A 27,558-nucleotide genomic window follows, 5' to 3' on the forward strand; every position below is an offset into this window, starting at 1 on the left:
CCTTCAGCACACAGCTTAGCTTTAAGTGCATCCATGGGGATAACATTCTTATCAGGAACTGCTCTGAACAACCACATGGCACGCAGCAGCACTTCCCCATACCTCTGGGCACGCAGTGAGGAGCGCTGCTGCCTGCAGTGCTGAGTTCAACAGCACCCAACATTACCAATGTTAATTTTACCTGGTAAAAATTTGTTTATTAATAAAGCAACTTACAAAAGCCCCATGAAGCGACCTCTGTGTGCTGCCCTGGGGATGCCAGCAGGAAGGCCTGTCCCTCCCCAGGCAGCTCCCACCAGGCGGCCCTACCGAGCTCCCAGGCCTCCCACACCCCTGCCATTGTGATGAAGGTGACTGCTTCTAGTTCAAGTCTGCTCTGCAAAACTGCCACTAGTTTCAAGTCAAAAAGCATATTAAAATAATTTAACTGTTTTCCTTTCATTTACTAAGCTCATTGGTAATGTGTAAATATGAGTAAATAAAGCATTACCTAAATCAAAATCATTTATAACAATTTCCATGGCTGTTTTCCCAAATGCACATAAATACAGGTTTGCTAAACACCAAACATTTCTGTAAGTACACGTGGACTTCCAGTTAGAACTTCCCTCCCTACTTCCTTTTTTGTCCTACAGAACTTCCAGTGCTCACATGGGCAGAATTAAATCTACTGAAAGGGACTACTTGTTCTTGCAACTCTGATAGCGAGAAAATATGTAAAACACGTCCCTCAGCATGCACACGCACGTACACAGAAGGTGCATTTCAAGCTTCATCTGCCTCTTGGTATGATTTCAAGCTTCTTCCTGCTACTTTCTCTGACTGAAAGCAGTGAAGAACTCTTGCTAGGTAGAAAGTGATGAGGAAAAATGAGAAAGGAGAAGTACGTCTGCAATGTCACAATGAGCAAAAATTACACAGCCCTGTAAGCACAATGTCAGCCTTATGAATACAAAGGACCTCCCCGTAACTCAGTAATGCTCAGTTTGATACATTCGAGGACTGCTGTACTTAACTCAGTTAAGTTGCAGTATCAGCAAATGAACTCCAAATTCACAAACTGATAATGAAGACTTACACACAGGAAGAAGTTTCCAGAATCAACTCAAAACGTTCTTCAAAATCAGACAGGATGTGTGGCACTTTTGGAACTTACTTATTACACTGGCACAGTAGGAAGCAGACACATGCCTTTAAATAAAACAACTTGTTAATCATTCATGAATGAGCAGTCAACATTTTCAAATGCCAGATATGCTATCAGGCCTCTGAACACACGCTTGAACTCAGTGCAATGGAAAGCAATCTTACTATACTTCACAAGGTACTTTTTCATTATCAAAATGCTTAGAAGCTTCTCAAGAATACCTTGGGTTTTAAAGTTACTTTAAACAAATGGCTTTCTTCAGACAGCAGTATTTGTTCAAGCATCCAATATTAAAGCAAACAAACAAGGAGGTTCAATGCACTCCAGCAGCCTACGACTGCAGTTCTACTAAAAGCAAGGACAGAAGATCTCTTCCTATCTGCTAAAAATATGTTGTTGGTTTCGGCAACATACTGTACCAAGGACGCAAATAATTCAGAGAGGAAAAAATACCCTGAATCTGACAGCCACCTTTTACAGCACTCAAATCCAACACAACAGCTTTTAGAGCATAACTGCTTCCAGAACAAATCATAAATGATTTTCCCTGCATTACAAATGATTGCTTTGTCCTGCTTCTGTTCACGGCTTTTCTGAACATTATAACCTTGAAATTAAGGTTTCCATTTCCATTTCAGTAACAGCATTTAGATTTCTACAATTCACTGTTAATGAGACAGAAAAGGTCAGGTAGACCTTATCGTGATGCACTAGATCACACTCAGCAGATCACCCATATTCGTGTGTAAGATCAGCAGAGGGAAATGAAGAATCCCAGTTCCCACAACAACCAAGCTTCTTGCCAAAGAATTGCCACTGTCCTTTCAGCAAGTCCTGAGACTTCAATACCAGCTTCATTCCACAAGAATGATATCAAAGTAATCTCGGAACCTCTACATTTTCATTTCAAGAAGTGACAGCTTCAATTGGAATCAGCTTATCTCCTCCTTTCTCTTCGTGCTCCCTGCAAGGCCTGAGTTTCTACAAACATGCTCAGGATCCTACTTTCTTTCTAACATGTTTAGGCACATCCAAAACTTCTTACATTCTCGGGTGTTCCATGAGGGAGTTTTTCAACAAGTTCCGACTTCACAGGTAAAGATAAACTCTTTTAAATAGCAAAGTTAAAATGGGAACCCAAACAATTCCGTGTGCACTGACTTTCCCTTGCCAAATATTTAACTACGTAGTGCCTTAGACTGTAAGCCTGTGATATGCATTGAAAGAAAAATTATTACGGACCTGTTAATACCTGATCACGGATTTACAGCCAGACACAGTAGTGCAAATATTATTTAACAGTACTAAATTTCACCCATTGATTTATCATTACAAAGTGATAAATAAAGGATTTAGTGAAGCAATACAGTATCAAAAACATCCTGTAAAAAAAATCTCAAATATATTTGCTAACTAAAGGCCATTCAACAATTAATGAAACAGTTCAATGTTTAAAGCATCACACTCACACTGCAAGTGATCCAAGCACTCTCAAGAAAGTCATTTTTATAAATGGCTGGCCAATAACTTTGCATCAAATTGATAATAAAAAGAAAGCATGTGATTTATTTTTCCTAATTACATTTTTTATCAACTTTTGTATATAAACATCTATATATTAAACTAGGTTATGAAACAAAGCATCTTAGGATGCAGGGCTTGTGTTCTGCCAAAAATCTTTTGCTATTTAAGCCCTTTGAAAGACATGCTTCTCCCAGAGTTGCTAAAAATAATTCTTTATCTGGTGATAACATAATTCTTTTCAGTAAAAATTCCAATGTTCTGAGAACAGTAATAAAGAGAAAATAGAATTTTATACATAAACATATTTCACACTTGATAGGGATTATTTATGCATTAATATCAAAATACATGCACCCCCTTCACTTGGTAGCCTAAAATAACTTTTTTTTCCCCCTCATTAAATTGTACTGCAAAAGCACTGCAGTGCAGGCAGGCAGGAGGCCCATTCCCAGCACACTCACACCCCGCTGGGAGCAGAAGCACTGAGCCTCTGCAGCAGGGCAGCTCTGGCACAACTCGGGCTGCTCCCAGTCCATCCGTCATCATTGACTGATCAAAGAAAACTGATGGAAAACCAGCCCCCTCCCCCTTTACATTGTACAGATTTATTGTTCACATTTCTATAGCGTTCATGTGTTCCTCACTGAGACGGGCATATGTAAGCTTATGAATTCCGTAGCAAGAAAAGACAGTATATAACTGACCAAAGGACTGCGACAGTGATGTCAAATATTTTATGAAAAAACGGAAATAGGATTTTACAATGGGATCCTTTGTACAATATGGACAAAGATGACAGTGTTTACAGTACTTGTTCTCTGCCACTTGCACAATCTAGCTTGTCCCTTTAATAAAAAAGCTTTTGTCCCAGGCTACAACAAAGCTGCTTCTCCTATAGTAGGAAATTTAAATACCATACGAAACACTTTATTTCACACATGCTTACAGAGAAAGTTAACACCAATTAGGCTATGGTTGGGAAATGTAAAGTTATGGAGTCAGCCAGTAACTCTCGTTCGAATTGGCAGGGGTGGTGGGGAGGCCTTTTTCTTTTTTTCTTTATTCTGTTCTTCCACCACAACAAACTATCAAAAGACATAATGTAGTGTCTGTAACATAATTCAGAAATTCAGCATCTTCAACAACCTGGACACGTCTTGCAGCATTAACTTTACATGTTTATTTTTCCTCCAAGTTTCATAAAAGCGATAAAGTTGGTTCTATAAGAAGGATGTTTCAACAACTCTAGCAGAAACACAAAATACATTCTGTTGTAGTTTCACTACTGCCAATTCTCAACCTCTGGAGAACCTAAAGTGCATGGCTGAAAGCTGGTTTGTGAAGAACAAAGCTGTTGGGAACCATTTGTGATGCCTCCTGAGGACCATTTTCTATGAAATCGAATCACACATAGAACCCCACAGAAACTCAACTCCAGCAGAGTACTGGCATGTACCATGCTGACAGCTACTGCTTTTTCAGCTGGGCAGGATCACAAGAGCTCACATTTAGAAGTGCTACAGCAAAGCAATTGATACAGTAGAACAGTCTGTAAACAATGGTTTCAGGAGTACTGGAAAGTTCTCCTTCCCTTCACGCATCATTTGCTATTTTGCTTAATGAATTTAATGTATAGCTCTATTTCTTACTTGCTTTATAGAGGTCAAAGTTGACCAATTATCAACTTCCCTGGACTTCTTTGTTGCCACTGTTACATACCACAGCACCTCTAAAGAGTTACCTCATATGAAATATAACTGGGGGCTGGAATGGTGTTACTTGAACTCATGGCAGCTTAAAGGTTAAAAAAAAAAAAAAGTTTCCATTAGTTTATTTCTATCACTTTACATTGAGTAGCAGTATTTCCTACGCTTTACATTTTCCAGACGCACAGATCCCACAGCATGCAAGTGTACTTTTGAGGGTTCAGTGCTTATACAAGGCAGCGTAAGGCTGCTCACCCATAGGAAGGGCAGATGGGAAAGCAAACATTCCCTCTACATAGGCGCCCGAGGTGCTGAAGCTGTATTAGTGGGCATGCTCAGAAAGCCAGAAAGATCACTCAAGCACCACTTGACAAACATACAATGAAATCCAACACCAAGCAGAATACCAAAGAACAGACTTCTTGTTCAAATGAATCATATTTTACTATTTTTAAGAGAAAGAAAAAGCCAGAGGCACTAAAACTTTCTTAAATATATTTCTTGATGGTTTGGTTATCAACTTAAATGAACAATCTGCAAGACGCTGTTCTAGAACACAGCAGTCATCAAATCCGTGTTCTTCAAAAAGAGTATTCATTTCCAAAGGCTTTACAAGAAAATGCAGAACTCCCACACAATTTATTTACAGCTGTTGGCCTTTTACACTGCTTCTGCAGCAGATTTCACTTGTGTGAAACTACTTCAGAGAATGTTGCTTGTAGCAGCAAATTCTGCAAGCACTTGTTAAGCCAATATTTCTTTGTTACATGTTGGAATAATTTCAAAATATCTTGTTGAGCTTATGAACTGCAGCAGCTATAAGTTTCTAAATAACATACACAGCTGCAGGACACCACCAGTATTCAAACATCACGAAAAATGCTGCAGTATCAGTACACTTAGTGGTACAAAGAAAGCAAAACCCCATTAGAAACACAGCTAAGCAGCCTAGAAAGCAAACACAGTACAGTATGAAATCAGACACTAGGATAAATCCGTTGGCTTACCTTCCTAATATATTAACAAGAGTATATTCTGTTGGGTAAGCAGCAGGCTTGATCCCTTCCTGAACAAGCAGGCAGCTGCCCCCTGCACGGCTTCACACAGCTGCTGTTCCCAGCTCCCCAACACGCAGGTGACTTGAGCAGGGTTCCATTTGGGAAGGAATGAAGGAAGTCACTTCAAAAAACAGCTACAGGGGGTACTTGCATGAATTTTCATTGACAGTTACATAAAAAAACTTGAGGGACAAGTTTGAGTACTGCACAATTTGTTAGTTGAGAGCAATGCCCAAGCAGCACGCTCTGAGTGTTTTGCAGGACTATCCAATTTCAGATGTATGGTGACACACCGCATTTTACATGCTGCCATGCTAGGTCTGTATCCTAACCTAAACATCAAGTTTCACACCCAAAGTCTGGAAAAGTTAAAATGGATCCTCTCCATCAAGTAATTAAGCCATACTTTAACATAAAACAGAGCCACAGTAAGGAGTTGGGAATGCTAGGATACAACTGTTCTCAAGTCTGTACACAGTATATGCAAAGTCCTGACTGCTTCCACGCTTCCATTTACAGGCAAACTTTTCAGCCTTTTAAACTCACCAGAACATCCACTACCAGAAAAAAAAATGTCTGCCCTTTTTTCTTTTTTTAAAAAACTGTTTTTTGTTGTTCATCTTAACAGAAAGGGAAGCCACAAGAAGAGTAATTTGCTGTTTTAAATGAGCGAGTTACCCTAACTCCCCATGCACGCACAAGAAGAATTTCCTTTGTGCATAAAGGCAGAAGCCACGCTGACACTTCTGCTTATACCGAGAGCTCAGCAAATACTTTTGCTAATTCAGTTCGTGTCACCAGATTAACACAGTACACAGCTCAGAGGGCTCAGCCAACGTTTTCAAGTTTAGAAAACAAGAAAAAAGAAATTAATTGTTAAATGATCAGAAAATAAGAGACAAACAGTAAATAAGGTTCCAGAAAGAGCCAGGCCAGCTGGCTGGCTCACGGCTACCAGGAGCGAGTCCCTCCCAGCCCAGCAGCCAATGTCCCACAGCAAGATGGGGGCAGGAACCAGCCTGGCAAATGGCTGCCCCTCCGCTGATTGCTCCCTGCCCAAAGAAATGGGTACAGGGTAGCTGAAGGAGTTGCTGAAGGCTGGTTGGATGAGGCCCTGGGCAGCCTGAGCTGCTGGGTAGGAACCAGTGCACGGCATGGGGATGGAACCGATGGTCTTCAAGGTCGCTTCCAATGCAAACCATTCTGTGATCCCCTATTTTTAGCTATGCTGACTGCCGAGTTGGTCTATTTCTCACATTGTAATGAATCAATCTAAGCAAGAGAAGGTGCTATATTTTTATCTACTCTCCAAACCTCCAGGATATATCAGTACCTAAAATAATTTATAGCCCAGAAGAGCTTTCAAACATTGAGAAACACGGGTAAGGGAAGGGGATATATTTGTCTTTAATCAAAACACAATTTTGTTCAGCTTGTATCAAGACGAGTTCCCACTGTGTCTGTGCAGGTTGATGATTCTGGACACTACCCGAGGTCACAGAGCACAGCTCTGAAGAACCAAGCTGCTCAGATTTCAGACAAATAACGATGTCTGCTCAGTCAGTCACACCAACCCCACAATGGCTCCTGTTCTGCTCACCAGTGTAACGAAAAAAAATTAGTAAGATGATAGCAAAACAAATCAAACAGGAAAATAAACACAACACTGTACTATGGAATTGATAGGTAGGTCTTTTAGAGTTCAGCCATGGACAAAGCCATTTCTGTGCTCAAAGACGATCACAAAATCACTGCAATCATATATATTAGAATGGTTTTTAGCATAGAATTTAAGTCACCTATAGTGATATCCTATAATATGCCAGACAACCGGAAGCTCGAGGTACTCCTAACTACAAATTATCACTTCACAGCCATCGGATACGGAAGTAGTAAGACAATCTCCAGATACAATTAGAAAAAAAATTCTTAGAGGGTAGATGGCCAAACCACCCATTTCACTAACAGGAGCCTCCCTGAGACCTGCAGGATCTCATTTCCCCTCTGCTGACTCTCACAGCTGCAGTGCTGACAGGAAGCTTCAAGTGGTTGTTCTTCCTCAACATGTTACAAAACACAACTTGTTTCATCATTTGCTTGTTTGTAATACAAATAGAGGTCTTGCAAACAAAATGAACCTGGGGCTTTTAGAGTGCAGGGGAGTCTAGACTTAAATATTTATCTTCTCAGAAGCAGTCATATTTTTCTAGTTCCTATATAATTTTAATGTATCCATTAAGATAAACCAGTTTGAAAATTGTATACTACAGTAATCAAGAAAGAACCACAAAACATACAGCCTGTAGTATGTCTACAGCATCCTAACTACAAGAACTGATGAGGGGACAAGGCAAAACCACATAGTCTAGACACTTGTTAAAAATAAAAAGGCATACGCTGAAATACTCAAAGAATAACACATCTGTTTATCCTCTAACCTTAACATCCAGCTAAACTTCACGACGAAAACAGACCACTGAAAACAGCGTGCCAGTATGATGACTTTTGAATGTGTGGCCACACGGTTTGGTGGTCAAGCACCACAAGAACCAAGACATTAGAAGCCCGCTCCACAGAAATACTAGTTGCTTTTTAAAAAATGAAGTGCATTGACAATTAGCATCTCATCAAGTTCTCAGTAATCAAATCAAAATGCTGATTTTCTACTCCTCAGATCTACTGTAACAGGAAAGGGCTCTACTTCGCTATTTCCAACTGCATGCTGGAAAGAAAACTAAAACAGAAGTTCAAAAGCACCATGTCAGCTAAGTTTCTCATAGCATCTCTCTTTATACTCTTTTTTTTTTTAAAAAAAAAAAAAAAGCACCATCTTAAAGGGTATAAGAAGGCGAAAAATAGATTAGATGTACAATTAACAGTCAACAAAAATATTCTGTTTCGCTGTGACTATCTGTACAACATTAGTGTACAGAAATCAGACTACAACATTAACACCAGCATTACTGACTGCTATCTTTGAGTTACTTAATAACTTAAAGAAAATAAAAAAGCCTAGGGTTTTTATTTCCTATACTGAAACTTCTCATTTAAAGGCTCAGTACTACCTATTCAACAACTGCTGCATTTGCTGCAGAAGCAAACCATTGGGTATCAACACCCAAAAGTAGAATAATATTCTTGAAATTTGTATCTTTCTGTGCTGATTTCATTTCCCCATATGAGCATCAGCAACTATTCATAGTTACGTGTTTTACCAAACACTCTTGTCAGCAGGTCCTTCTCAAGCAGAGCTTGAATGAAACATCTCTTAAGAAATCAGTAACAAAGACAGATAGCCCACCAGAAATAATAAAGCAAAGGAAAAAAGTTAAAAAACCACAGCTATTTTGATATTTGTAGTAAAAGCCCCATCTGCAAAGTCCTGCTGTGCCAGCTGGATCTGTCCAGACAGGGTCTGTTACTGATGCATGGATCAGAAAGATGGCACTTTGTCCTCCCACTTTTGCTGCTGTGTTCACACTGGGGAACCACACTGCAGGATTCAGATTGTAAAACTCTCTCAACATCTGGCTCTACAAGCTAAATAAAATTCAAATTCAAGATATAAATGGGTTAATTAATGCAGCTGTAAATGAAGCAGCCCTTGCAATAAAGACAGGAAACTTCATTCCCTGACACACTTCTGACCACAGCACAACAGTCACGGCGCATATCCAGTACTAAGCTGGCAAGTGCAGGGAAAAACGTGGCCTTTCCAGTTCCTGCCACAATTACAAGCAATCAATTTCACAAGTTATTAAAAGAAACAAAATAAACCAGTATAATTAAATTGGTTGTCTGACGTAACAGTTTTTCCACTGTTGACAGCTAGAACGAAAAACTGATCCTAATCTCTAGATGTCAGAGATCCATTCTGATCAATCAGTAAGAGGAAGCCAGGATTGAACTGCTACCAAACCTAAAAATGGATGCTGTCTCTACAGCAAAAAGCAGAGCAGAGGTAAAAGACAAAGACATATCTTCTGATGAATCATGTCAAAATTAAGAGAGTGCTTTTAAATGAACTAATTATGTTTTTGCTGCCAAGAAGCTATCCTATGTATTACATTAGAAATTACATAGAAAGATTTTTAGTAACTTATATCTTCTAAGAAAAGTCCTATCAGCATTTTGTATACCAAGAGTATGACAAATGCATTTCATGCATTGAGGGAGTTCAAAAAACGCTGTCAGAAGTCATCAAGCAGCATGTTGTTGCTATTTCACATTACTAAAACATTCCAGATTTTTTTTTTTTTTTTAACTGTACCACACAATAATGCAAACCTATTAGCACTGCATTATGGCTGAGATAGCAAGAATTTGCTAACAGTTTCATGATGGTTAAGCAATGGGCAACAAACGTGGCCCTCCCCCAGGTGAGCAAATGGCAGCCCCATGCAGTGGCATCAGCAGAATGTTCCCATTGAAAGTGTGAAGGTAACAGAGCACTGTGGCATGGTCTGCCAAGCTACAAGGAAAAATGCTGTTAAGGAAAGCATGAAGTCCACTCCACACACACAGCAGAGCTCAGCACGTCAGCTTTCAAGAGAAGTTGTACAGAAGGCAGCTGCCCAGTTGCAGAGAACAGGTTAAATGAAGGCTGAGCTTTCTGGGAGTCTCCAAGAAAAAGACAGCAATGTAAGGGGCACAGTTGTTCTCTCCTATATTCTTCAATGCATTTAAAACTCTTGAATGTAAAACTATTGTATAGAAGTTTTCAAAATAGCACCTTGCCATTGACTTCAGCACTGTTTTCCAGAGACATTTTCAGTATTTCCACGAACTCCTCTAGAAAGGCAAATTCCAGCAGCAGCAGGCACTGCAGGAGGCCACAGCTCCCTCCAGGGTACAAGGGGTGTGCAAAAGCAGAGCAGTGCTGTGTGCTGGTGAGCCAGAATGCTTCCAGAACTGCTGTCTTCCCAAAATGCTTGGCTTGCTGGTCAGTCTATTCCATACAACAGCTGTATTGGAATATATGGCTTCCTGGAAAATTTTAAAAACCTGAGTATGCTTTAGGCCAGCACTGCCCCAAAGTCTGTCATCTTCATAAGAGCAACTGAATACATACGGTGGTCAGCCGCATTTGTTAAGGATTCTTAATGAGATCCAATCACCAAGATCTAATTGCAGTCCAATCACTGGCAACAACCAAATCCAGCACGATGACAGCACAGCACTCCTAAGAAAAGCTGCAGGCTGTTCTGTTGATCCTGGGGTACCTCACAGCCACCACTCCTCCTGCATTTCTCTGTGGTACAAGAGTCAGAGGAAGGCTTCAGACTGCTCATCTCTGCCAAGAACATCCTTCACACTGGCCTATCTACTCATCTAGGAGCGAAAGTAATATTACCTGCTGCCTTCAGCCAAGGCAGCACATAGGCTTTGGCCCCTCTGGCAAAATAGGTCTTGGAGCCGCAATGCTGCAAACAGCAATTGAAAAAACATACACAACACATCCTCGTCTCTACTGGAAAGCATACCTTTATTGAGAAGATTAATACAACTAGTTACTATCAGGAGACTTCTCTACTTGAGAAGATTTGGGAACATGAAGTTGCTGGACGTTTGTGACTGCATGTTTCCATCAGCTTCTCTCCCCACATACACCTTCTGCCCAGAACCACTGAAGCACACAGCTGATATTTACACACTTCATTTTTCACATGTGTAAATGGTATTTCAACAACAGTTTAATTTGTCATGTCATCATAAATATTAATTTAAAATTAGATGATAAGCTCCCTTTTAAACACATTGTATTTCTGCATTTTAACATCAAAATTCATTTTTATTATATTAATATTATCATATTTATTATTTTCCCAACCAACAGCAAACAGGTTGGACTTGGTGTTTAAGCACCACTTGCTTTATGCCAGTCCCTGTCCTGGATCATCCTTTACCAAGCCTGCATTCTTACACAACATTCTCTCACGTTTTTACTTGGTAACACTGAGTGCAATTAGTGGGTTCCATGACAGACAGACAAATTTTAGATGGTACAAGACAAAAAAAATCACCGTGCAACTAAGAGCAGAGATTGCAATTCAACTTTCAAAGGAGCTTAGCACTGAATGACATTTGTCACCTGTGGTGCCTTGGAGCACTTAGGAGCGGAACAGCCTGCCTGAAGCAAACTTTAAGGCAGAAAAGCAAGCGATGGTAAGAATGCTTGGCACTGAAACAAGTTTTACATGGGCTGTCTGCTTAAAACCCTCCCTGACCAGGAAGGATACTTCTCATTTTGACACGTGAAGAAATGAAGTTCTCAATAAACCATAAAAAACCCCACATGTATCAGCACTCATCAGGAAGAGGGGGGAAGGATGAATGAAAAGCTGATTTGAGACAAAGTGCCACAACCCTCCTAAATCCAGCTGGCACTGCCTACGCAACATATTTGCTCCAGCACACAACTGAAACTGCAGTTTTGTTTGGGCTGCTAAAACACCCCCCCCAAACTCATTTATTTGAGAGGCTCAAGACAAAGAACATCTGCTGTTGCAGCAGGAAGAACTTTTTTACAGTTTATGAGGTAGGAAGGCAAATCTCATGACAGACATGACACACACACATTTCATGTCAAGATTTCAGTTTCAAATTGTCTTAAAAGACAACAGAATGAACAGAAGCTGCTAAATTAACACAAAAAAGCCTATGGGAAGTGCCACATTGCTTGTATTTTTCTAATTCTTCATTTTTAATTAAACGAGAACAGACACTCTGCTTTTAGTGTTCTGACTCTGTTCCACAGAAGCATACAAAAGATGAATATTTTCATAAGGACATCCAACATACAGCACACCGCTTCCAACATCTGCAGAGATATCTAAGATCCATTTTTAAGTGAAGTGCTAAAATAAAGCACACGAATGCACTGTCAAAAGCCACCTTGAAATCCCAACAAGCACTCAGCAACAGCCCACAGTTACAGCAGAATGAAGAACAGGAGGAAGATTCTCACGGGAACCACAACCAGGTTGCAGCTTTCTCCCCCTCGCAACAACTAAAAATACACATATTCGTGCCTTGACTGTACTTCTGACTGCTTCGCTCTACTTGCGGACAGTTTGTTGGCACTTGGATTTGGGGCAGAAATGCAACACTGCCACACTTTTCTATATCTTCCTTCCTTTTTATTTTTCTTGTACCAGCAAGAATTTCTTTCATTTTCAAAAATGGTTATTTCTGTAATTCAACTTTCAGAATAAATATACTTTTCAACATTCCATTGTTTCTTCCAACTTTTAAGAACTTTCAATTAAGCCAAGTCTGGAGCTACCATGTTTCTTGGAATGAAAAGATATTTCTTAATGAAATTAGGCATTAAGGCAGCTTCCTCCCCCCTCTCCCTCCCCCTCCCCTTTCCCCCGACAGCTGCAGACCAACAGCAATTTGTATCTGCAGAATTTTGTTAACATCACAACAACTCTGAGGCTGCAATGGAGCTCAGATCCAACCATAACAAGGGTGACACAGAACCCTGGCACTGAGAGCACAAATCACAGCTCACAAGTGGTAAAAGCAGAGCAACATTCCCTGGGAGAAGATGAAGTGAGAGGAGGAGAAGAGGATGTATACTGTACAGTATACTGTACTATTACATACATGGAACAATCAGCTGAGAAAGTTTGCTGCGAGTAGTATTTTTTTAATCAGTGTTTTGTTGGGGTATTCTTTTACATTAGTCCACTAGTTGCAGAAGTCTCATCCCATAAGCCATACTGAAATAGCAAGCATACCCTTCATCCATCAAACCTGCAAACTTTGCACAAGGCATTTTATAGCTATTCAAGCTGCCATAGAGGAACACTCACAGCCTTTGGTATTGCTGCACCAGTATTTACACACAAGATCACAGCACTCTGCCAGCACCACCCCATCTCTGTGCTATCCCAGCTATAAATACTGGTAGAGCCAAGCAGATCCTAGAGCAGCCAAGTCCTTCAGCTGAATGGTAATCCACAAATCTGCTTACACCACCACACCAGGAAACATGCATAGCACTCCGATCTGCAGCACTGCCTTGAAAGAGAACACAGGGAAGCTGCTCAATTTAACTGGGTGGTGTGAAGACCATCTGGAAGCCTCAGAAAAGCAAGGCTTCCATTTAAAAAAAGGAAAGAATTGAACTATTAAATTCATAAATCGTGTAATCTCAGATTAATGAGGGGTGCCAGTAAATTGCATTCAAGAACTTTGTGACATTATCTGACTTCAGTTTCTCTTTGTAAGCATCAAAAACCAACAGAAGCAACAAGCTCAGTCTCTTGAGACAGGTCCCTAACTTTCAGATTTCTTTCACAAAGCTATTTATCAGAAGAACTAGAATTCATTGATACTTAGAATACTCACAGCAATCTTCAGAACATCACTGTACACAGTCTTTCATCTGTATAGAGCTTACAACAGAAAAGACATACAGATGAAGGCTAGTGAAAGAAAAAAAACAATCAAAATTACAGTTACTTTTCTTCTCAACCACCTTTCAACAGTAATAGCAATACCTACTCAAAAACTATTTATAGTTTTTGCAATGCTAAATGTGCACCTGTAGGGAAAAGATTTTGTCAGGATTCATATGGGAGCTACTCCATGCCCCTGCTCACAGCCTTCTGTATACTGTTTTCCGCAGTACTCACTTTCAGGAAGAAAGATCTTCAAATTTCACAGTATATAAGATCCAGAAATACCATGGAATTACCTATAAACCTCTGCATTTTTGTTCTGCTCTGTCTCCTACAACTGACATTCTCTACAGTAGTTTGATTGCTTCTTTGCACTAACCTAACACCTTCATAACATCATTCCTAGAAAGTTCTGATCTTTCCCCGGAGCAACACGTTAACATAGAGCAAACTCAAAATTGATTCATGTATTCTAATGGCATTCTGCCCAAATCACTCACCATGGCAAGGCTTTTGAAATTCATCATCAATTCTTATTACTCTGTTTTGCTTAAGGGTATTGTCCTTCAGTGTTAGAATAAAAATCCATATAAGAACAAAACCCATTTCTCTACATTATTTTTAAATCCTACACCTCTGCCAAGAGACAGAGAAATAGCAGCTGCCTGGGTACCAGATACGCTTAGACTTTACTTTTGTTTTTAAAGCACAAATGCCTACTATTCCAGAGAGGGCTGCCTATCTGAAAATAAGTGTTCTGCATTTTATTCTATCCAGTCATACGTTCCCTACTGTTTTGTCACACTGCTGTGAAACAAGCAGTACTTTCTTTAGAATTCTACGAAATAACAGCACATTTATTTAATACATGAGCCCTGCAGTGTTCAACAGCTGTCTAGATAGTAGCTAGGTAAAGATACACAGAACGCAATTGTTTATTCGGAGAGTTACGCAGTGTGCAAGTACACGATATGATCAAACATTCTCAAGTAAGGTTTGTTTATTACAAAGCAATTTGAAGTTTGTTCTATGTCTGGAAGTTCCTAAGTTAAAAACCGACAGAAGCACTGCCAATGGAGAAGCAGCAAGGCCCCAGTATCTCCTGATGCTTGAGGTTTATGCAGCAGCCAAGCCATCAGTTTGTTTTCCTATGCTGCTTCTTCACATCACTGCTTACTCCACCATCAGCAAAGATTCTGCTGTCCCCATGCTGAGGGCAACATTCTGTGCTGCTTAACAGAAAAGGCACCCAAACTCACAGTGCATGCTAGGAATGGCACTTCTCTAGACGAAAAACAGAAAACAATTCCATATTATGATTGTCATTCCTTGAGCAGCGCAGCTTGAGCTTCATTTGCGCTAGTAAGTAGTTACACCGGTATCAAAGGCATAGGAGGAAGGTGGATGCCTTAGAAGTTTACTTCATCATCTTCTGCGTGAAATTAAGGTAAACAGGAGTAAAAACTCAGAAGACTAGGTTAGCATGTATAGAAATATAGGAGTGCTCCAGACCTTTGTTTAAACTCTAAAAGCACAAAAACAGGACCACATGTACCTTACTCAGCCGAGCACTCAGCCACCACTGTTGGCGTAAGCCAGTCAGCTAAACACAACTTGTCCCTCAGGCTATGACTTTTCCACAGTTGCCTCCTATGTTTTGTTTTTAATATTATAATTTTGTTATTATTATATTATTATTTATTATTATATTTTTTAAAAATGAAGGCATCCCAATTTGCAACAGAGAAGTTCAGAAGGGTACAAGGGCTATCAGCAGCATCAGGGGCACATGGTACCCACTCATCCTAAGGCACCCAAACCCTGAACTGCTCACACAAAGAGCCACAACTACCTGTTAGTTGACTTACACTGCTGTTGCACATTAACATCATCCACACAGAGCTGCTCACAAACAGCCCTTAGAAAGTCACATTAGCATAGGGTAGGAAAAAGAAACAGAAAGTTTCTTTTGTAGACCCTTGAAGGTGTGTATAGACAACATTCAGAACTACTGCTACAACATGAGAGCACTTCAGGCTGGTTACAAATTTCTAACAGCGGTTACTGCAATAACACTAAAAAATGTTCTGACGCTTTTCAAAAGGCCTCCCCTTGCAAAGCTTTTAGTTCCTCATCATCAGAAGCTGTTCTTCACCTCGTTATATCAGGTATAGCTCAGTATATTATAATCAATGCTGATTTTTAGAAGAGATGATGAAGACGGTACTTAGAACCCAATTGAAAATGCTACATTATAAATGCCATTATGAACCTGAAGAAATGAGCAGTTGCACCGCAAGTATTTTTGGTGCACTTTCTTCATCCTGGCAACTTTCTTAATTTGCATAACCAACGCATAAGTGAAAAAGCATCAAACTTCTAACCACAGAAGCAAACTGAATCAAGTCCACAAAGCCAGAAACAGCCCCCTACTTAGAGGGTTCATATCTGTGCAGCGCAGTAGCCTGACACTACCACCAGTAGCTCAGTGCCACTAGCCCTTCACTAAAGTGACAAAGTAGTTGAAAATGGTATGATCTGCTTTCACACTGCCTGTGGAGACATATAAAACTTTATGATCTCAGTTTAAAGAGCTCCAGCAATTTCCACAGAAGCAGCAGAGGTAAAACAGATCTCTTCACGAGATTTTTACTACTTGGAATCAATCAAAGCAAAACAGCCATCCTAGTGATAATCCCCTTTAGCACTTGACAGTTTATGCAATAGTCAATTACTAAAGAGGATGAAAGACAGAACAGTCTTTACAAATGGGTCACTGTCTATATTTATAAATGATTAAAAACAGCCAGCTATTAAAAGTAACTTTAACGAGCATGTAACATTAAATGGGAACGAATGTTCTCATGCACATATACATTCCATGTCTCCCGTGACAGAAGAGAACGTAACACCAACACTCATCCTCATCAGAGAAAGTTTTTCAAGCAGGTTATGCATTAGTACGGCTGAAAGCAGATTTTAATTTCTGTCTGCAACCATTTATCCCAAAGTTGCATCTGCATATAAAGATAATCCCAAACCATCCTCAGCGCAATCTCCGAACACACCCATCCTTCCATGTCTGCACATCTGATCCCAAAACTTGTTAGCAGAACTTACCTGCAAACACTAACCAAAAAGCCTTTTCAAAATCACTTTCAACCTTCTTCCCCTTTTGCTTCAACTCTTTGTTCCTAAGAAATTAGGTGTGCCTATATATGTATGTTTTAGATAGGTCATTTCCTTTCCCCGCCTCCCTTCAGAAGAATTATTCAGGACTAAGGCACATCACTCAGTCCTTTCAGTTGCTCAAGTACTGTGCAAACAAAGTCTCCCTCTTTCCCCTTGCTACCCTCTCAAAGGATTATTTTCAGCCGTTCTGCTGGGATCGTGACATCACACTGAATACAACTGTCCTAAAACTTAATTGAGAAATCTCACCGATTCTCACTTAAGCACCATTAGCACACCTGTGATTCTATCTGTGCCCTTCTGATCTACTTCACTCAATTCCAATTCTGCTAGCAGTTACCACCTCCACCAGAGATTTAAATCTGGTGCAGCTGAAATGTTTCCTCTCAGGCCCTGCTTTCTCTAATTACCTCCAGCCTTCCTACAGCTCAAACCCATAAACAAACCGAGTGACACCCAATACTGGGGATTTCTTTGCATAAGGGGTCAAGAATTGCTTTGTGCAAAGGATCAAGAGCATTCCATTACCCAATTAATTTTTTCTTCTCTTGCCGAGATCATTTGCCCACATCTTCAGTAGCAAATTCTTCTGTTCACATTGTCACCACTCTATCCTTTACCTCCTATCAGATTGCAGACATTCAAAAAATCCTTCCTTTATACAGTTCATAGGAGACTGGATCTTCTGGCATTTCCACAGCCCACAAATGTCTGAGTAGAAGACTGTTCAGCTACAAAACCTGCACTTTACTGGAAAGGACAAGAAGGACTATCTTGTGAGAATGAGGAACCTATCTCTTAGAAGAATCTCATCATAAGCAACTCCTCTGCATCTCATACATTTGTACTCAGTGTACTGAGAAAACACTGAAGGTTGGGCTAGGAACAAGTAATTGCCACCACCTCCAGCTAAACTATCTCTCATTCCCACAGTTGCATGGAAAGCCTGAGCTCATGAAACCAAGGACAAAAAATTCTCCCCTGTCCCCTTCCCGCCCTCTTCCCCTCCCCCCCCCCCAATCTAGTCTCTAACCTTACAAATTAAGAAGAAAAAACCTGTAGTTTGGAATTTACTGTAACTCAGACAACATAAAACTGCATTCCACAGCAGCAGCAGAGGGAAGGAAGAGCCTCAGTCACAGCGCCTTGGGAAGCAGCACCCTGTTTGCGTGTGAGAACTGGGAACCTGATGTTCTGACTACAGACTGACTACAGCAATAAAAAACATCTTTCTGAGCCATTAATTTCTGCACAGCTGATTTCTACTTAATGTTCATTATTGAAAGAATTATTAAATAAAAAAACCCAAAAACATGAGGCTCTTCCAGAAGAGAAGGCTGGCACTCATATCCGAAGTGAGCTAACAGTGACATCAGCATTACTACTGCTTTCATCTCTATGGCTACTAAATATCTAATATTTTCACTGCATTTCAAGAGCCTGTGATCGCACACGAGATGAAGTGACTCCACAGTTGTTAAATATGATGGCTGCAAGGTCTATCAAGCTCCCAAGACAATGACCACAACAAGCTCACCAGTGACAGGAGTCAAACACTACACGATTTTCCTACAGCTGGAACTCAACATTTTCATGATTTCTAACTTTAAGCATTGGGAAAACTTTCATCTTCAGACCTTCCATGTAACTCAGTGAAGGCTGTACATGCATGCATACCTGTTCTGCTGAAGGCCATGCTTACAAAGAGGTTTTCATGTTGAGGCAACATATTTGCAGGGTGGGATGGAGGCGGAAGATGAAGAGATTATGTGTCACCACATCAATAGCCACAAAGAAAAATCACAAGGAAACTGAACAGCTGGCCTGAATGGTTATTACTATTTGCCAGAAGACACCCATGTAAAGTGAATTTCATCTACTTTAATTACAGAAGATGACACATATTCAACACAGTCAAGGAGACTGTCCTAATGCACCATGTAAATTTATGGTAACCTATTTGAAGTAAAAGGTATTTTCAAAGTATTCCTTAGTATTTTGTCATTCACCTGCAAATCAACTAATATGACAGCAGATGAGCTACCACAGATGATTCTGAAGTAAATGTCTAAGCATTATTTTATCCTTCCAAGTTCTAAGCAGCTCATACCACCTACAGTGAACATTCATTGGTTTTCTCTACTTTCTTTACAACAACCTTTACATCAATGAATTGAGAAATGTTTTTATAAATGAAGAAATTAAATTCATTAATCTCATTTATTTCTTATTGCTTGCAAAAAAAAGGAACAAGTGAAAGTAAAATTGTTTTAAGAGTAACAAATATTAGAGGCATGAAGATCCATAACTATAGAAACTGACTTTCAAGAAACAGGTGAAGACTAGAATATTTAAGAACTACTGATTCTGGCCACTTCAGTAACTGCATATAAACGTATGCAAGTTCATGACTGCATAAATCACTCACTCTTGTACCTTTAGGATCTCCCCATACCCAGTCATATCAGCTAAGCAGCTTTGTCTTAATTGTGTCTTATTAATAAGTTGGTGCTGAAGCACAACTCTCTGTAGGAAGACTTTCATTTCTGAAGTTAGCATCAACTTTCATGTGTATACCACCCTAAAGTGAGTTCTGATTGCGGCAAATAAGTGATCAGTTTGTATTCAAGCCACCTTAACACAGACCAAGGAAAAAGCTGACAGTAACCAGCATTACTACCTTCCTCTGGTTTCAAAAAAAAAAAAAAAGTGAGCTACTGCAGTTGTTCCCTTCATCTAGAAGACAATATAACCCAACTTCAGTGTTATCTTAAAACAATAAGGCAATGTTTCTGTAACATTCAATCACAGGACAAACCTGTGGGACATCAGAGCCATTCACACCATCAGTTTAGACTTCAATAGCCAGCTGATGCTGAGACAAGACAGTGGTGCTTACAACTTCTGTTTATTAGGAGAAAATAAGAAAAACAAAACTTAAGGCAAATAGTTATGGTAATAGGAGAAGGAAGAATTATTAAAAAAAAAAAAAAAAACATCCACAAATCTACAGAAACTGTTTCTTAAGCTTACCTGCGCTTGTTCAGTGGAGCTGCTACTGAGTTCATCTCCAGATTCTGAATCCTGGTGAATTTTTTCTGAGCCTTCTCCTGCCGAGTCACAAGACTGTTCATGCAAAAAGCTGGTCTTCTCTATTTCCAAGAACTCTGGACATGGGAAATGACCCATGGAGATGGTTCGAAACTGATTGGAAACCTTGGGAGACTGCAACTCGTTGTTAAGTTTTCCATTGTTCTGAGTAAGGTCCAGACTCAAACCAAGAGTTTGACCGGGGCTATTGTTTGGTCCCAGATTTTGATTGGCATCTCGAACTAAACAAGACACTTGAACAGGAGAAGATTTCCCAAAACTAGAAAGCTCTGGTGACTTATTCACATTTTCTGTCGATCTCTGTAATCCATGCGTCAGCTTTAAAGCATTATTTGGCAGCATGCCTGCTTGCTTAACAGGTGGCATCAGTGCTTTCCGTGGTATTTCCTTCACATACTGTGCTGGCACGTAAAAGGGTTTGGAATTTTCATCCCTTTTCACTTGCCACCAATCGTCATTAGTCTTCTTCACTAATATATATTTCTCCCCCTGTTTAATTACAATTTTCTTGTCCTTGGCCTCATACTCATAGTCATACTCCACTTCAATGTACAATTGTCCTGGAAGGATCTTCGCGCTCCTATCAGCCATCTCCACCCCAAGAAATTTCACCTTTTCCGGCAAACACTTTGCCACATTCTGCTTAGGAAGTGTTTGTTTCCTGTTCACAATCAGAGCTGCAATAAAAAAAGAAAATGATGTCTATACGATGAAGTAACTGTCCGAGAGCACTTCAGAGGAAAATAATTTCAAAAATAACATTGTAGACTCCACTTACGTCAACCTCAGTCAAACACATTAATAAATTAAAGACTCTCAGATACTTTTCACAGCAATAAAACAAAGTCAACACTACAACAGAATCCCTGATTTAAGTCCCATATTCTCACAAGCATCTTGCTATCAAGCTACCCGCTAAGCTTGTTGTTGCTACAACTAAGTGATGTCAGTCATCGAGGGCTTGGTGAGAGGACTGGTTTGACTCTCTTGCTTATGCACAGGCTTAATTTATTAAGAAACTGCCATTATTCTGGTTTTAATCAAAATATTTAAAAGGAGATTATGATGTGTTTACTTTGCATTACCCTTCGGTTCAAGAGTCACTTCAGAGCACTGAGAATTCCTTACAAAATCCTTCATTCTTCCTCCAGTGCTGCATCCCAGCTTAGCACAGGCTGGCTATTGCAGACCCACGCATTGTATGTAGCCCCTGCCAACCTGTGCTGAGATGCAAGAGCTTGGGAGCAGTGCAGTATGTGGGCTTTGATGCCCCTGCATCTGGCCAGGCATTAGGACTTCTGTATTGCTTCTAGAAATTGCTAGCATAATGTAATATTAAAAAGTATTTCAAATTTCCAAAATGCTGTGTCTTCAGTGGTTTAAATTCTAAATGTTTACTCTGCTCTTAAGAGACCTTTGAGCAGTATTTACATCATAGAAAACCTGATATGCACCTGGTAAGTGTTAAAAATAAAAAAAAAAAACACATTAGAAAGAATAATAACTATTAAGGAGGATGAATCAAAACCAAAAATGGATAATCGATAAAACTATATTATACAGAACCACAGAAACATCTAAATATGCCTTCCACCTCAAACGATTCTACGACTCTTAAAGGCCATCTGGTCCAACTCCCCTGCAGAGAACAGGGACACACACAGCCAGATCAGGGTGCTCAGAGCCCTGTCCAGCCTGGCCTTCAGGGTCTCCAAGGATTGGGCTTCACCACATCTCTAAGAAGCCTGTTCCACGTGCCTCACTACCGTTACTGTTATTGCTATTAAAATGTCTTCCCTATATCCTATCTAAACATTAGCTCTTTTAGTTTGAAGCCATTTCCTCTCGTCCTGTCACAGCAGACCCTGCTAAAGGATACCTTTTTGCTTACAGCCCCCTGCAGATACTGACAGGCCTCTCTCAGCTCTCCCCAGAGCCTTTCCTTCTCCAGGCTACACAGCCCCAGCTCTCCCACTCGTCCTCACAGGGGAGGTGTTCCATCCCTTGGATCATTTTTGTTGCCCTTCCCTGGATGCACTCTAACAGGTCCATGTCTCTCCTGCACTGAGGACTCCACACCAGGACACAGTGCTCCAGGTGAGGTCACAAAACGTATGAAAATGTAGCATTTAGACTTAGAGCACCTTCTAGCATAGCCAACTACCACTGTTCCCATATCCACAACATGCAGTTTCTCCTCTATTTAATCACCTAACACCACAATTGGTGAGTTGGTGAACACCAGTCTTAGCAACTTGCAATAAAAACAGCTTAACAAAGGAATATGAAAAAATGCAATTTCTTAACCTTGAAAGAAAAAAAATAATCAAAGCTGATAAGGGTGAGATCTCTAACACTCAAAAAGCATTTAGAAGAATCCACATAAAAGCTGCTGTATTAACCTCAAAGACTAACAAATAAGTAAAAAACAAAAAACAAAAAACAAAAAAAAAAAAACAAAAAAAAACACATATGAATGACAAAAACAATTCAGAAATTTGCTGCTCTGCAAGTTGAGACTTCATGATGAGACCTACAGTGTTTACCCTGTAACTCAGTGGAACAAATGCAATTCCGTGCAGGCACACAGATGCAGACCATAATAGGGACTAAGTGCAAAAACAACAACAAAGGAGACTTGTGAAGAGAGCTGAAGCAAAAATGCCTAACAGTTCTGCAGTTTTCCTTCCACCATTTTGGCTATTTGAGCTGATCCTTGAATACACTTAACTCAGTTGAAAACAACACCTGACAGTCCAACTACAAAGCTTAGAAACAATCGCCCTGTTTAAATCATGTCTTTCTTTTTCCCATAGACCATTTCTGCACCCAGGACACATTTCCAACAGGTAGCCTTAAAGCCACGGTTGTTTACAAGGCTCTAAATGGAGTCACAAGACCAGGCTTACAATATTATTAAAGGACTTGGCAGAAAGAAAGATGGTGCCACATGCAAACAAAGCTGGCACTAAGAGGAACGCAAAGAGTAGAAAATAATGCTCAGATTGTCTGCAATGGGTTTCCTCCCCCTTTTTATTCTCTCCCCCATAAAACAGCACCCTGACATTTGCAGCACTGGAGCTAATTTACAGTCTCAGCACAAACCACCCAGCCCACCTGCCTTTCAGCACAAACAGGTATTTTTAAGTGCAGCCCTGCATGTGTTAGCAGTTCCAGCAGCAGGTAAACATGCTCACATTGCGGCCTTCCCCCCTCCCATACAAAATGATATTTTCTTCCTTGTAACCAAATCCGACTGCTCCCAACACTTCCCCAGTGCTGCTACCAATCTCAGCTTCAAGGTCACAGACCAGAAAAACATAAGTGACTCTGAGCTACAGGCTACCATGAAGGTATGCTGCCTTGGAAATGAAAATTTAGGAACACAGCCCATTCACACTGCCTTTCCTTCTCCCATACAGAGGCAAAACAAAAGAACACACAGCCGTGGCTTCCCACAGGGCTACTAAGCGTTTAAAGGCTTGACATTTTCATTCTTTTGACTATTTCAAGTAACTATTTAGTGAAAAAATGCATGCTAAATGTCTTTTCAAGATAGATATGCCCAGTATAAGCTGTATTTTATACTTTAAAAAGTTAACAGGATTTTAAGAAACAGAAGGTAAATTAAATACAATAGCTACAAAAATGGTTTTGCTAGCTCAGCCCTTTGCCACTAAGAGAAAAGGCACATATTTCTGTTCTTCCAGCCAAGCTGCAAAATTATCAAGTCAATAGCAAACATTTGGTAACATCAAACACACGATCAAAAAGAAATCAGTTCTGTGGCAGGCCAGAACACTAAGACAGTTGTATAAACAGCTCATCATCAGGATCAAGCAAGGCTCTGCTCCTCCGCCTCCACAGAGCTAAACACCGAAGGCACAGGTGGGAAAGCTTCCTCACTGCTCAGAGTTAACACTTCAGGTTTGCAGCCAACTGCCGTTATGGTCCCTGCTGCCCAGGGTCAGCACGTGGGCTGTTCTCCCACAAGCTCAGTGCCATCCTGCAGTGGGCACACAGAAACTGGGACATGAGTGCACACGAATGCCATGGGGTGACTTTGGTGCTACAAATCAACAACTGCAGTCACGCACCGGGCCAGGCCTTGCAGACCCTTTGTGCTTTCTCTTTAACTATTACTGGTAAGGCTGGAAGACATCCACTTTGATAAAGAAGGTTGAAATATTCTAACTGGAGGATGACGGGCACAAAAATGAGATTTACTTCCACAGAGGACATCTGCAACCTTCAATATCTTAATCAATAATCAATATCTTAAATGAAGTCTTCATACCTGGACAGGATTGAGAAGTGGGCCCACACGAACCTAAGAAGTTCAACAAGGCCAAGAGCAAGGTGCTATAGCCAGTCAGAGCAATCCCAGATTACACGTGCAGACTGGGAGAAGAACTCACTGAGAGCAGCCCTGTGGAGAAGGACTTGGGGGTTTGGTGGATAAAAAGCTGGACGTGAGTCTCAGATCTCAGGATGCCCACTGCATCCTGGGCTGCATCAAAAGAGGGGTGGCCAGCAGGGTGAGGTGAGGACCATCCCCTTCTGCTATGCACTTGTGAGGCCTCATCTGCAGTACTGTGCCCAGGTTTGGGGCCCTCGCAACAGAATACGGAGCTGTTGGAGCAAGTCCAAAGGAGGGCCACAGAGATGATCAGAGGGCTGCAGCACCCCTCCTGTGGAGAAAGGTTGAAGGAGCTGGGGTTGTTTAGCTAGGAGGAAGGTCCACAGGAACCTCACTGTAAGCCTTCCAGCACCTGAAGGGAGCTTACGTGCAGGAAGGAAGTCAACTTTTTACATGGTATGATAGGTGACAACAAACAGGGAAATGGCTTTAAACTATAAAAGAGGAGATTTAGGTTAGATGTTAGGAATACATTCTTTACTCAAAGGGTGGAGAAATGCTGGCACTACTGCCCAGAGAAGCTGTGGATGCCCCATCCCTGGAGGGGCACAAGGCCAGGCTGCATGGGGGAACCAACCCATGGCATGGGGATGGAAGTGAGGGCCCTTAAGGTCCCTTCCAGTCTAAGCTGTTCTATGATTCCAAGAATGTCTGCTTAACAGATAAATAACAATGAATGAACCCCAGTGACAACAAAAACATGGGAAAATATTTTCATGAATACAAAACAAAAAGATTCAGACCACATTTTCCACATTTTTAGAAGTGAAACCCAAATGGTACAGAGTAACTAATTTAAGGAGGGCCGCATGCCCACGAGGAAACACATTTATAGAATCACAGAATGGCCCGGGGTTGAAAAAAACCACAATGATCATCTGGTTTCAGCCCCCTGCTACGTGTAGGGTCGCCAACCACCAGACCAGGCTGCCCAGAGCCACATCCAGCCTGGCTTTGAATGCCTCCAGGGATGGGGCATCCACAACCTCCTTGGGCAACCTGTTCCAGTGCATCACCACCCTCTGCGAAAAACTTCCTCCTAATATCTAACCCAAACCTCCCCTGTCTTAGTTTAAAACCATTCCCCCTTGTCCTATCACTATCCACCCTCATAAACATTCACACAGAACACATTTGCCATAACACACACGCTCCCACCAGCTGCCTACCAGCACAGAGATCGGCACCAGCCCAGCCCCAGCCATGCTGACAGAGGCACTGGGTCAGGGATCTCACAGATCTCCTCCGGCACAGAGCTCCTAGGCTCCGCTTCCGATGGGACCTGCTCCCGATGGAACCGTTCCCAGCCCTTACTCAGCAAAGGCTGCACAGGGCCAGCACCCGCTGTTTGCTGAGGTCAGCCCCACCCTGCCTGCTGCCCGCACCCCTGCGACACTTCCTCGGGGTGGGAGCTACGTGCAAAGCTCAGCAGTCCTCCACGCCAGCCCGAGCCCAGCTTTGTTACTAATACAAGATTGTATTTGCACACTTCCAAACAAGCTGGGATCTTTTCTAATCAAACCTGAATAACTGCAACAGCAACTTCAGCCCTTCTTGGAGTGGTTTGTTCAGGTATTTCCTTACTTCAGTAGTCGGCCTTCGTAATGCAGCTGAAAACCTACAGCATCATCCACTGAAAGCACTCAACCCTCACTGATCCCGAAGTGCACGTGACTAGGAAGGGAGGGAAGCATGGTCCATGGATGGGAGCCTATAAAGTCATAGTATGTGCATATTGTATTAACTAAGGTCGCTCCCTATTCAGCATTACCTCAGAACACAATAGGAAATACAAATCAGGAGGTATACAGCAGGAATTCCCCACCTCCCCTCAATTTATCCTCCACAGTATTTTCTTCTGATCTTCTATAGTCTGGTAATTAAGGCAAAAAGTCTTTTGGGTTTATCTCTTTTTCTTTATATTCCTCCCTGATGGAAAAAAAAAAAAACCCTTACTGTGGTTCAGGAATTTTTTACTTTATAATACAAACAGATCTCAGTTACGAAATGCAGAGAGTTGCAGATCTCAGCTCTCTCCTGTGACCTTGTTCCTGTGTCCTACCAAGGAGCACCAGTTGCCTCGTGCAGCCTTTTTTCCACTTTCAGCATCAAACTTCACCCCTTACTGACACGGAGCCTTGTGCGTTGTCGCCACAAAAATAACTCAATCGCCAGCGCTAGATCGGGATAATTTCCTATTAGTTCTGGGCCGACACTCCGCCGGGTTCCGTGAGCGCTCCCCCGGGGCAGCGTTCTCAGCAGCTCGGCGCACACCCGTCGCAGCTCACGCCGTTCCGTCCCGCCCGGCACACCTCCACGGCGCTCTGTGGCCGCCGCGCTATTGCGCGGCCGCCCCCGTAAGCACCGCGTGTGCGTGCGGCACTCGGACGGAAACAAGCAAAGATGCAAACGCGAACAACAAATCGGCCCCAACGGGCAAGTTAGAAGCTTTTAAAAGCGAGCTTAATCCCCGTTCGCTCGAGTTAGCAATCCGCTGCTACTGCAATGTGAAGTGGCTTCCCCGAGCTCGGACTTCCTTAAAAACTAAAGGCTTAATCAGTAACCACGCAGCACTGCTCGCTGCTCCCTGACTCACGGCAGGCGATGCCCGGCCAGCAACTGTCAGCGCACCTCGCGGGGTCGCTCCGCTCCCGTCCCGCCGCCCCCCGCAAACGGCCCCGCCGCCTCGGGCCACCCATCGGCTCGACTTATTTATTCAAAGGCAGCCGCAGCCCCGAAGCGGAGGGGGCGGGCGGGGGCGAGGCGGCGGCAGCGGCCCCAGCAGCGCTGCCCGGAGCCCCTTTGTTCGCGGAGCGGCCGCCCAGGTGAGGCGGTTGCGTAAGGCGCTCAACCCGGCTCGGGCCGCCCCCGGCGCCGTGCGGCCCCCGGCAGCGCCCAGGTGCGCGGCCGCCCCGAGCCCGCCCCGGCCGGGGGATGGCGGCGGGGGCCGCGGAGGGGGCGCGGCCGCGCTCTCGGCCCGCCTCGGGGC

The 27,558-nt window shown here is 41.9% G+C and overlaps 1 protein-coding gene across 4 annotated transcripts in view; it reads right to left on the reverse strand.

The window, feature by feature from the left end:
• The window catches only part of ARHGAP12 (Rho GTPase activating protein 12), a 68,384-nt gene that overhangs the window by 40,616 nt on the left and 210 nt on the right, over positions 1 to 27,558 (reverse strand). For 3 of the 4 annotated variants that reach the window (XM_042888437.1, XM_042888436.1, XM_042888435.1), the window contains exon 1: positions 20,072 to 20,823. In XM_042888437.1, coding sequence (XP_042744371.1) covers positions 20,072 to 20,740 — 669 coding nt within the window. In that variant the 5' untranslated portion in view covers positions 20,741 to 20,823. Of the gene's footprint in view, positions 1 to 20,071; positions 20,827 to 27,558 lie in introns of those variants that run through there. The other variant, XM_042888438.1, reaches the window with a different exon arrangement.

This window comes from Lagopus leucura, unplaced genomic scaffold, assembly GCF_019238085.1.
Source record: "Lagopus leucura isolate 7727_CA_CO unplaced genomic scaffold, USGS_WTPT01 Super-Scaffold_100157, whole genome shotgun sequence".
NCBI classification, from domain to species: domain Eukaryota; kingdom Metazoa; phylum Chordata; class Aves; order Galliformes; family Phasianidae; genus Lagopus; species Lagopus leucura.